General features: G+C 33.8%; 3 protein-coding genes across 7 annotated transcripts in view; all 3 read right to left on the bottom strand.

Annotated features, from left to right (window-relative positions):
- Positions 1-12,868, bottom strand: part of LOC134724743 (paladin-like) — a 115,565-nt gene that overhangs the window by 30,008 nt on the left and 72,689 nt on the right. For all 5 annotated transcript variants that reach the window (XM_063587948.1, XM_063587950.1, XM_063587949.1 and 2 more), the window contains one exon: positions 615-788. In XM_063587948.1, the coding sequence (XP_063444018.1) occupies positions 615-788 (174 nt within the window). The remainder of the gene's footprint in view (positions 1-614; positions 789-12,868) is intronic.
- On the bottom strand, positions 5,254-7,007 carry LOC134726056 (uncharacterized). Its single transcript, XM_063590451.1, has 2 exons — positions 6,787-7,007; positions 5,254-6,427 (listed from the first exon to the last, which is right to left on the bottom strand). The coding sequence occupies exons 1-2, from the start codon at positions 6,966-6,968 to the stop codon at positions 5,254-5,256; spliced, it is 1,356 nt and encodes a 451-aa protein (XP_063446521.1). The 5' UTR covers positions 6,969-7,007.
- On the bottom strand, positions 7,061-11,575 carry LOC134726055 (uncharacterized). Its single transcript, XM_063590450.1, has 2 exons — positions 11,197-11,575; positions 7,061-10,271 (listed from the first exon to the last, which is right to left on the bottom strand). Exon 2 carries the CDS (start codon positions 10,265-10,267, stop codon positions 7,061-7,063), a length of 3,207 nt encoding a protein of 1,068 aa, XP_063446520.1. The 5' UTR covers positions 10,268-10,271; positions 11,197-11,575.

Below are 12,868 nucleotides of genomic sequence, written 5' to 3'. Positions count from 1 at the left end.
CAATGGTTTGATACTGCAGAATCTATAATTATACACAAGCAATCTTTCACGTAATTCCTTTTGTAATCTTACCGAAAACAAAACCTCCAAATAACTGTTGTATTTGTAACTGTATACATAAGGCAATTAGTTACAGGTATGGTATTATAGGACGACAAAAGCCTGCTTTACTGGTATTACTGAAGTTTGTATTCACATTTTATTTGTATTTTAGCCAGATCAGACGATTTTGTCATTAATACTGATGTTTGGATCGGTTAACCAGTGCATTTTGCATTTCAAATGGTAACAAATTTTGTATTATAGAGAACACTACATTGAAGTAGAAGACATTTTTCCCTAAAATGTTTGTGCAAGTAAGTAGTAATCCTGATGGTAGCTTGACAGTCCAGTTTACTTAGGTTTTACTTTTATAACACATTGGCAAGATAGGCAAACGAGGAGGTATTTTGTATAAGTAAAGCTGCTTTAACTCCATTAAAATTTGTGTTTATACCAAATTAGGCTACAGGTATCTTGATATACTGAATAATATTTAGTAAACTACTGGTTTTAATTTAATTTGTAGACTAATATTATAAAATATTGTTTTCAAAGTAAACTACTGAACTTACAGTGAAACCTTCATTAGACAAGCTATCCAATATAGTTGACAGACCTCGTTCTGTTGGTTGACCACATGCCCATACAGGCAAATTAGGGCATGCTTTTCTGAAGTTTGGAGCCCTGTAAAACTCATATTTTCTGTCTGTTTTCTGTGGGATATCTTTCACCAGGAAATATTTACCCTGAAATGAAAACAAAACATTCAGAATTTGAAAGCTTGCATGAACAATAAGTAAAAGTGAATACTTGGAAACAGCTGAAAAATGTTCAAAAGACAACAACCTTACAATATAAATCAACCAAAATGGACATCTGACATGTACACTGATTGATAATTTAGTCTTATAGATGCATGATTTTTTTATTAGTTGTTAGTGGATTTGAATTAGCTGTCAGTAACTGTGAGTACTGCCAGATATGTACTTAACAAATTTAGAAAGAATAGAACAAATAAAACTAATACTATAATTCTATATTTTTTTCACAATTCTGAAAGTAGAGCTTTTTACATTTTGCTAAATATTGATATTCATATGGTATAAAAAACAAAGATAGGATGAGTCTGTTATAAGGGTCATTCTATGGTGGTGATAACAAAACCTGGGACATTCATAGCATTTTAACTAGAGGCTCTAAAGAGCCTGTGTCGCTCACCTTGGTCTATGTGAATATTAAACAAAGGAAGCAGATTGAAAATTGACTACAAAGGTCAATAACTCCTACAGGGGTCAATTGACCATTTCGTTCATGTTGACTTATTTGTAGATCTTACTTTGCTGAACATTATTGCTGTTTACAGTTTACCTATATCTATAATAATATTCAATATAAAACAGCAAAATTTCCTTAAAATTACCAATTCAGGGGCCGCAACCTAAAAACAGGTTGTCTAATTCATCTGAAAATTTCAGGGCAGATAGATCTTGACCTGATTAACAATTTTACTTCATGTCAGATTTTCTCTAAATTATTTGGTTTTTGAGTTATAAGCCAAAAACTGCATTTTACCCCTATGTTCTATTTTTAGCCGTGGCGGCCATCTTTATTTGATGGCCAGGTCACCGGACACATTTTTTAAACAAGAAACCCCAAAGATGATTGTGGCCAAGTTTGGATCAATTTGGCACAGCAGTTTCAGAGAAGAAGATTTTAGTAAAAGATTTATAAAATTTACGAAAAATGGTTAAAAATTGACTTTAAAGGGCAATAACTCCTAAAGAGGTCAACTGACCATTTTGGTCATGTTGACTTATTTGTAAATCTGACCTTGCTGAACATTATTGCTGTTTACAGTTTACCTATATCTATAATAATATTCAATATAATAACCAAAAACAGCAAAATTTCCTTAAAATTACCAATTCAGGGGCTGCAACCCAAATATAGGTTGTCCAATTCATCTGAAAATTTCAGGGCAGATAGATCTTCACCTGATTAACAATTTTACCAATGTCAGATTTGCTCTAAATGCTTTGGTTTTTGAGTTATAAGCCAAAAACTGCATTTTACCCCTATGTTCTATTTATAGCCATGGCGGTCATCTTGGTTAGTTGGCGGGGTCACCGGACACAATTTTTAAACTAGATACCCCAATGATGATTGTGGCCAAGTTTCAAATAATTTGGCCCAGCAGTTTCAGAGGAGAAGATTTTTCTAAAAGATTACTAAGATTTACGAAAAATGGTTAAAAATTGACTATAAAGGGCAATAACTCCTAAAGTGGTCAACTGATCATTTTGGTCATGTTGACTTATTTGTAGATCTTACTTTGCTGAACATTATTGCTTTTTACAGTTTATCTCTATCTGAAATAATATTCAAGATAATAACCAAAAACAACAAAATTTCCTTAAAATTACCAATTCAGGGGCAGCAACCTAACAACGGAATGTCAGATTCATCTGAAAATTTCAGGGCAGATAGATCTTAACCTGATTAACAATATTACCCCATGTCAGATTTGCCATAAATGCTTTGGTTTTTGAGTTATAAGCCAAAAACTGCATTTTACCCCTATGTTCTATTTATAGCCATGGCGGCCATCTTGGTTAGTTGGCGGGGTCACCGGACACAATTTTTTAACTAGATACCCCAATGATGATTGTGGCCAAGTTTGGTTAAATTTGGCCCAGTAGTTTCAGAGGAGAAGATTTTTGTAAAAGTTAACGCCGGACGACGACGGACGACGACGACGGACGCCGGACGCCAAGTGATGAGAAAAGCTCACTTGGCCCTTCGGGCCAGGTGAGCTAAAAAATGAAAGAAAATATGATATCTGTACTTTTTTCTTATAGTTAAACCAATCGATAGTCCAACTTAATTGACAAAAAGATAGTTTAAAGTCGGATATTATTTATTTACCTGTTTTAATGCTAGTCATTATCAGAGTAACGCTTGTTACATGGTTTCCAACAAATACATGTAGTAGTAGCTATTACTATAATTAAGCTTGGTTTTTGAGTGAAAAGTGTTTATCTAGGATCCAGCAACAAGTTTTCTTTTCCTCATATATTGTATTATTGATTTGAGAAAATTTAAAGCGCATTTAATGCACCTGATTTAAAAGTACTCCACGTCCTTACTCTTTTTTCATTGTGTCGCTTTAGCTCTGAATATTTTTATCCCTTGTATAATATTTGTTGATAGAGTATTATCTAAACTAGTATCTTAAAACATCAATCTATTGATTTAATGATTGGAATATATCAAACTTTTTAATTTTCTGAATATGATAACGTATGTTACAGTGGACACGAATAACGAAGGTTACATTAAGTGTCCAAATGATAAGTGAATATACAAGTTTATTTCAATATCTAATCGAATTATTCATAAACCAAATCAAAAATGTAAATGATATAAAAACTGAAAACATGATGAAATATAAAATTGCTTATGTTGAAACCCATTTTTTCATTATTTTTGGACACAATGTAACAATCGTTATCAAAAAACTTTGCTAATTTTTAACCACTATGTAAATAACAGTAATGTTTTGCGAATTTATGAAGTCTGCAAGTGTTCTGCTTAACGTTACAGCGTTTTTATGTGATTTACAAAGAATCATATACACGTTGCAACTATGTTATGTAAATATTTCAATTTTATGTCAGGGTAATGTTCACCATATCCGTTCTTGCCCTTTAGTATGATATTGTGATTCCCTGATATTCATTACAAATAAATGTATAGATAGTTTCCTAACTTTAAGCGTTTGTTTTTAATGTACTTTAATCAGAAGAAAAATAAAATATTGATATATAGTTGATTTTTTAATTGTGACATATCCCAAAGTCATGACTGCATTTCTCCTTTTTGTTCTTCTTATAAACCTGAAAAATAAAAGAAATATATTACATATTCATAAGATGTTTTTGTTTCAATCATGTAATCAATTTCCATTTCATTTAACTTAAAACACATATATATCCGTGACAAAGTATTGAATTTGTTCATTTATTGTGCTTACCTTCTGTGTGAAAGCTTAAGAGAAATTCAAAGACACCGAATAAAACGACTTAAAAATCGGAAGAATTAGACAATAAACTGACCACAATGATGGTAATTTAAAAGAAAGGTCTGGACCGACTTCAGGACACTCTGTAACAAGTGAAACTGATTGAATCAGGTAATCGGAAAGGTAGGCTTTTCAGTTCCAAACGTGGAACTTGTGTATAAATAGTATAATATTATTTGTTTAGCAGATGGCTAATTACCATTAAAGCTGTAATATTTCCGACGTCCCTTCATTTGGATAGTAGGTGGCAAAAGTTTCTTTATCACTTCATCATTGGATATAATATACTGTTGCTCATTCTCTATCCACCAAGTACATGCCTTATTAGTTGGACTCTTTTTTGAATAAAACTTGACCCATGGCCATTCTGTAACCTGTATAATATAACATTCATATTGGAAGGCATTTGTTCTGTTTGAGATTGAACCAATGAATGAAAAAAGAATATAATGAATTAGCCATTTAAACTTCACAATGTATAGCATTACTTATGTGAATTTGCAACCCAATTTAAAAAAAAAAACATAAGCTTTTAAAATTGTTCATGAAATTTTGTTGTTCTATCAAAGTACGTATACTCCTCTATTTCAGAAAAAAAGTTTCTTATTTTACATATATGCATGATGTTAAATTGCTTATGACTATAAAACAATAAGTTAAACCTTCATGCTATCAACATGCTGAACAAAGCACCATGCAATTGTATTAATTTCCGCCATGTGTACTTAGGGTGGACTAAGGTTTTGTTATTTTGGATCCATTCAACTTACAACAACTGGAAAACTAATTGCACCATGAGCAACAAGTAGATATGTTCCTGTGATCTGATAGCTGTGAGTGGTGATAATGTGATTGGTGAGAACATGAATATATGCATTAATAGTGAAATGGTGAGAAATTAAAATCAAATAAAGCTTGATGAATATGCTGAGATCATGAATGATATGAGAAAATGAAAAAGAAAAATGAATAAAAAATGTTTTTGTAGGATGTATCTATATTAACAATGCACATGACAAATAAACAACAAAAGAATTTATCATTTAAATATATAAATCTAAATTGTCTATCTTTTAATTATGAGTGATAAAATCTTTAACTATTTAAAAGTCTCACCTGTGTTGGTCATCCTATTTTCTACAATTGAATGTTTTGTGCTCATCACTTGTGGTTCCATTAATTCCTGTGTTCTTATCATGTGGCAATCTATTGATGCATGTGTTGTGCTCATCTGTGGTATCATTGATGTCTTGGGGTTCATCACCAGTTATTGCAGTGGTAACTTGGGGTTCATCAACAGTTGTGCCATTGATGTCTTGGGGCTCATCACCAGTTGTGGCAGTGATGAATTTGGTTTCATCAACAGGTGTGACATTGATGTCTTGGGGCTCATCAACAAATGTACCATTGATGTCTTGGAGCTCAACACCGGACGTGCCATTGGTGTCTTGGGGTACATCACCAGTTGTGCCATTGATGTCTTGGTGCTCATCACCAGTTTTGGTTTTGATGTTTTGGGGCTCATCACCAGTTGCGCCATTGATGTTTTGGGTCTCACCACAAGTTGTGCCATTAATGTTTTGGGTCTCATTGGCAGGTGTGCCTTCGATGTTTTGGGTCTCAACACAAGTTGTGCCATTGATGTCCAGTGGCTCATCACCAGTTGTGGCATTGTTTTGGGTCTCTCCAACAGTTGTGTCTTTGGTCTTATCACTAGTTGTGCCATTGACATTTTGGCTTTCTCCATCAGTTGTGCCATTGATGTCTTGGGTCTCATCACCAGTTGTGCCATTAATGTCTTCGGGCTCACCACCAGTTGTATCATTGGTGTCTTGGAACTCATCACCAGGTGCACCATTGATATCTGTGATGTCAACACTAGTAGCGCCATTGATGTTTTGGGTATCTCGAACAGTTGTGCCGTTGATGTCTTTGGGTTCACCATCAGTTGTGACATTGATGTCTTGGGGTTCACCGTCAGTTGCGCCATTGATGTTTTGGTTATCTTCAACAGTTGGGCAATTAATGTCTTGGGGTTCACCATCAGTTGTGCACTTGATGTCTTGGGGTTCATCACCAGTGCCATTGATGTGTTGGGTCTCAGCACAAGTTGTACCATTGATTTCTTGGGGTTCATTCCCAGTTGTGACGTTGATGTCTTGGGTCTCAACAATAGTTGAACCATTGATGTCTTGGGGTTCACCATCAGTTATGCCATTGATGTCGCAGGGTTCATCAACAGTTGTGCCATTGATGGCTGTGTTTTTATCATTAACCACACCATTATTGTCATCAAATTCGACACTGAAAAAGGAAACAATATAAAGATTTAATAGCTTTTTTTTCAATATTTAAAGATTATATATATAAGTTTTCCCACTGTCTTGCATTATTATCTCATTACAAGTAATATATATATATATGTATGTCTGTTTCATATTCTCTTAAAGCCTTGACAAATACCCCTGCACTGATTTAATTGTTTGAACTGTTTGTTATAATGCATAGTATCAATTTAAGTGACTGTACATGTGTGTTAGGAAACATGCCATTTTTTGAATTATTGGTTTGATATAATAATATAAAAGGCAGTTTACGATATAATTGAGTGTTTTGGTTCATTTTTGACATTTTCCAAACTAACAGCAATGCGAGCTACTTACTTGGTCACAGTCTGCAATAGTGTCATCATAACACTGTCATCCAAAGAGAACGCTTCGTCCCCATCCTCAAGAAAGTCTATGTCAACTTCTGGAGTTTTTAGATGATATGAAGGTATTAGGGGAACAAAGTGATTTGGAACCCAGTTGTGTTTGGTCATATCGGTTCTTGTAGAGCTCCACATGATGACAAAAGGAGTTTCTTTACTTGAGCTTTGTATCAGGTTATTTCTCGGCAAAATTTGTCTGTTGAGTGTCAGCCTTGGTAATTGGGCTCCTAAATCTGGGTATACAGAATACATTCTAGTATTTGCACATGATGACAATGCAAATAACTGCCAAATTCCCATAAATATGCCAATTTGACAATCTCAGAAACTTCAGCGTCATAAATTCTGCTAATGACTTCATTGGTAAGTTTGTCGCCGGGTGTGTATTTTTCCGAAAACATTGCATATGTTTTTACAAGATTCTTAGCTTCTTTTTGAGGTAAATCAACACCTTTATTTAGGTATTCGTTATCAACATATTGGTGCTTATACAAACACATTTCCACCACGATACGCGCTCTTATTTCTTTGTGGGCAGTTTCATTGCCAAAGCAGGCGACACTAGCAGACCTAGGGAGGCAATTTCCATCTCCAATAACGCAAACTGGTAACATTGAGCTGAATAATTCAAGTCCGTCTCTAGGCATACAATCTATTGCTTGTCTGTCTGCAGCAAGGTTATGAGTCACCATAGCAATGTCTTTATCGACTGTAAATGGGTAACTGTGGAACATTGGACTTTCATTAATCTCAATACATTTTGCCTGAAGGTCATCAAATGATTCTGAGGACTGTAAATAAAGTAAAACCATCTGGAAATATGCACTACGTTCTTTCGGCCACTCATTATCAAAACGATCATTAACAGCCTCATCTTTGGTCCTTTTAACATATTTCTTGTTCAGGGGGACTTTTGTTTTTTTCCTTAAACTGTCATTCTTTTTTTTGGATTTTATCCCTTGTGTCTCATCTTTTTTTATCATATTTCTCTTTTGGGTCTTGTCTGTATTTTTGCTTCCAAAGTCCCTTTTGTTTAAGGGAACACTCTTATTTTTCTTTGATGTGCTTTCCCAATCATCAACATGTTGTAGGTTAATACACGTGCCATTGTGTGTAGTGCATTCTCTACAAAAGCAGCTAAGTAAACGTGTTGCCAATGTTCCGTCAGCTAGAGATTTGACACCATGCTTCTTTCTTGTATCTTTAATAGCTTTGACGTTAATTCGGTCTGGTCTTTGTCGTTGAATGTCTTTTTCCTCAACAAGAAAAAAGGCACGCTGTGTGTGGCAACATTTTTCATCGGTGTCTTTTGGTTTTGTCAAAGCACCCTTTGCATACATATAAAATTCCTCTGCGGTTCTAACTACATGTATTGTATTTCTAGATTTAACCGCATTTGCTACTGTTCTTTTTACAACCCCAAATTCTCCATCGCATGGACCTTTTCCATGTCTCGACCCAAAAAAGTGCTTTTCGATGTGGAATCCAAAGTCGTCTGATCCTTTTCTCAAATCCTCAAAAGGCGTTTTAGATTTGAATTGACTTGCAGCTCCATCTGAGAAGTGTATTTGTCTGTCGATGACAATGTTCTTTCTTTTCAAATACTCGTTTGCTATTGTATTGAAACAATGAACAGCATGACTATCATGTTTCCTATCTGGAGTGATGAAAATCAAACTTTCATTCATATTAGCTGAACACGATTGACAATGGTAGTATGCTACTATTGAAAACAAGGTAACTTGGCCATGATTCCAGTGCGCGCTCTGAGCCTCGTCTTGATACAAACATGTATAATTTTCGGCGAAATCCATGCAAAAAACAACCCACTTCTCAGGTACATTCTTTATAAGTGTGCTGAATTGCTCGTATTGCCAAGCTGCATTATGCAAATGAGCACTAAAAGGACCAATTTCGGCTGCTAATTCTGCCATGAAAAGAGTAACGTTATTCTTTTTCATCTGTAGCATCTTTCTTGTCTTTTTCACCCCTCTGTCTATTATAGTTTGGTTCTCCCATCTGTGCCACTCTAGAGTAGTTGATTTTTTGTTTAAAACATCAGTTAGGGATTTTGTAAATTTCTCAGGGCCACATTTATCGCACCTTCTTTCCAAACATTTTTTATGGTAGAACTGTGAGTTAAGCGCCTTTGAACAAAGGGTTTCTTTAGATATATCATAGCGATTCCTGACAATGCTTCTGTTTCCAACTACTTTTTCAATGGCTTTGACTTTAAGTTCAATGTTTGTGCAGTATTCACACAAACAATTATTGAAAGCATTCTTGTTCATTGTTTTAACGTTGCATGGTCGAAGGGAAGAAAATTTACTGAAACTGATGTTGCATTCTGCATTCTGTTCTCTAAACTTTTCATATGTATCTACAATGCTCACTTCCATTATTCTTTTTGGTTCCATGGTCTTCTTTGACACATGTTTTTTATCCGGTAGGCATCTTGAATTACACGGTTGCCTGAAAAAATCTTCAACTTTTTTTATTGTATCTTCGTCCAAGGCGTCACTTCTTTTCTTGTCAGTCCATACTCCCTTAAGTTTTGAACATTTGTATGCAAAAGCCCACGACATACCATAGTTTTTTCTCATGTGTGTGTTACTGGACCAAACTATGCTTGATGCTAAAATGCGTCTCCTACTCAATGCCAACTTCGATCTTTTATATTTTTTACTTTGAATTTCACCCGTTATTTTTGCAAGGGATTGACTACACATTTCCAGTCGTCGTCGTTTTGATGGTGTTAATATGATTCCATCATTTTGCAATGCTGCCCTTTTTCTTGGGGTGGCCGATGCAGCAATACCAGCGAGAACACTTGCGAACTTGTTAGGTGAAGATGGCAGAGATTGTTTAGCGCGGTATACTGCTTTCCTTTCTGCCTCTTTGGTTTTGTACCCTGGGGAAATTGTTCTTTCTTCCTTTTCTTTTTCTTTTGTTGTTAGTTTTTTAACTCTCTTTTCGGCATAATTTAATCTTCTTTTTTCATTAACTCTCCTTCGTTTTTGAGCTGTCATGTTTTTTCTCTGCTCTTTCTTTTTGTCTCGCCAATACTCCCTCTGGTCTTTAACCTTTTGTCTCGTTTTTGGTGTTTTTTGTTGTACCAAGGCATCCTCTTGTGGCGTTTTTAAAATCAATGCAGATTTGTTCTTTTCTCTGAATTTTTGTACCCGAATTCTGGTCTTCTCACGCTGCCTCTCCCTTTGCTGGTCGCCTAACTTTGCCCTATATGCCCTATTTCTTTCAGCTTCTGATGCTAGATATGCTTTGTATGTGTCTGGATTTTCCTTTAACCTGTCTCTATATTCTTTCATTTTCTGTTTGGAAGATTTTTTCTCTAACTTCACTGTCGTTGTTTCATTTTGTATCGGTGTTGCTTTGTTTTTTTCCCTTCGACTGGACCTCAGCTTTACTTTCAGCATTGCTCTGAAATTTGTAAAAGCCCTTAGGAATTGAATCTACGTGAAACGATCGTTACATTAATTATTTTGATTAATTAAAGCACGGTTTATTATAATTGAACATGTAGAACTAAAGACGATGACATTTTTGTCGTTGAATTGAAAACGCGAATGGAAATGATTGGTTATGTAAGAAAAAAATCATCAATACAATTGTATGATAATCACATCACGATCGTTTCAAACGAAACTTTTGCTTGGTGTCTCATGTAACGATCATTAGTTTGCCTTCGTGTCAAATGTAACGATCTTTAAAACTTTAAGATGTCTTTCTGTAACGAGCGTTACCAAAAGTAAATTTAATAATAATCTTATCATTTAAAACAAAAAATAATATCTTGTTTCAATATGTTAATAAAAGTTATACAAATAGAAATAGTTCGCTTAATTGTATTAGTTTATTGATTAAAGATAAGACATGATTAAATTACGATCGTTACATATTTTTTATTTCTGGTTTCCAGATGTTACGATCGTGTAAATTTGTGAGTGTCTTTCTGTAACGAGCGAACATAGTATGTACTTATTGCCATTCTAACCTTTTCTAACTTAAAATAATTATGTGTAACACTACTTGACATAACGCAATGTAATTCTATAGATAGAATGAAGCCTTGAACTCGTTTGAACTATTAAAACAGCTGACAGTATAACGATCGTTACAAATTTCCAAAAGAATTTGCTTCCTGGTTTCCATGTGTAACGAGCGTAAACTTATTTGTGTCCAATATGCTGTATCATTACAATATTATTAATACATATCATCTTTATCTGGTTAACTTGTTTATATCTTTTTTTTTAAACAGTTAAACTCAACAATTTAAAAAGAATAAAGTGAAACCAGAACCATATAAACAAATTACAGTATAAAAATAGACATTGATCGTTACCTGTTTCGAACGTTTCAGTCCTGGACACAAACATAGAACAATCCTTTCTGAAATTCCAGTCAGAGCATCTGTGGTATTTTAATTCAATTAGGTTAAGTTGGGATGGGTTTTAGTGGAAGGTCAAATTTAATTTACAAAATATGTGATACAGTCATTGTTTTTTGCTATATATCGATCGTTACAATATGGACACGAAATGACCTACAATTATAAAACTGTTTACTCTGATAAATCTATGCACTAAAAGTATTAGATATGTAAGATACATTCACACGGATATCAGATGATTTCATAAATCATTTTGTCAATCTGTTATAACAATACCATGTTGAAAATTGAATTAGGATTCTCAGCAATAAAGTTGGACACCACTGTAACAAGCAAAACTGGCTATAGCAAAATTGAAATAATTTTAATGTTATAGCACTTAAAATACTAATTTCAGCTACAAATTGTAGCAGATACTATCACAAAACAAACTGGAACTTTCATTATGATATAAATTTTGAATAAAGGGATTATAATACAAATTTTACTTTTGCACCCAATCCATGTCCCATTACGATGCCAATATTTATCGGAAAATGCTGACATTTTTATTAAATAACATAAAACACTAACCATATTATGAGCATTTGTTATATTTTTTTATTCAAGTGATCTATGATTTATTCAAATACCAAGTTCTATTTAATAATTTTAATAGATAAACTCATTTTTATGCGATTTTCTAATGTACATCAGCTTGTTATCACCACCATAGAAAGACCCATAACTTAATAAACTCATCAAATAAAAATGTTCTCTTCGGTACAATTTGATCTGAATCAATATACAATGGTATTACAAGGTCCTTACATTTACGTTATGTGAATAACCTATTGTAAATGTTTTGTTACTAGAACTACATAAAAATATAGCCAATTGTATATTAGTCATTATGACTTTTTATTCACAAAGGAATCAATGTTGATCTCCTTAAACAACGGAGTTCCTCAGTCCATACATTTTATTTTCAAGATAACTATGAAATAATAACCTCATTTTGAGTTTACTGTCTAATTTATAGAACAAAATCTAAAGTCCAAAAATAGTTCTGTTTATATAGGGCATGTCTTTCTTCGAATAATCTTGTACAGTGGAGTGTTATTGATATAACAATCAGGACCCTACGATATCTATAATACTAAAATTACGAGGTCCAATTTGTCAGCCGTCATCACGTAAAAACGACGAATCAAAGAATTCAACTGTATATATAACTAATATAGTACAACGGTGTAGATTAAAAATTACACCACTCCAGGCCCTTTTGTTTTTCACGTAATTAATATTGCCAAAAATTAAGAAGTTCCGGGTCGAGTCCGATACCGATAGTATATTCACCTGTTACCTATTACCTTATGTGTACATTCCGCATCTGACAGGCACACCAACAAACGGTGTATTCAGAATTAGATGCTTATTCAGGATTGATATGCTATATACACGGGTCATAATCACAGGATTGACACTACTAAATTGTCAAATTGTTACAGGTCTTTTGTCGTATTTTAATCAGTAAGACTTTCTAAGATAACAATAAGAATACTAAGGCGTATAGGTACAAGTTTGAATTTGTCATTATGACATAAAACAGCGAATCAAAGAATTCAACTTCATTTATAACTAA

This window comes from Mytilus trossulus, chromosome 7 (genome assembly GCF_036588685.1).
Source record: "Mytilus trossulus isolate FHL-02 chromosome 7, PNRI_Mtr1.1.1.hap1, whole genome shotgun sequence".
NCBI classification, from domain to species: Eukaryota; Metazoa; Mollusca; class Bivalvia; order Mytilida; family Mytilidae; genus Mytilus; species Mytilus trossulus.
The sequence above is the reverse complement of the archived record's forward strand: the minus strand, read 5'-3'. Positions and strand labels throughout refer to the sequence as shown.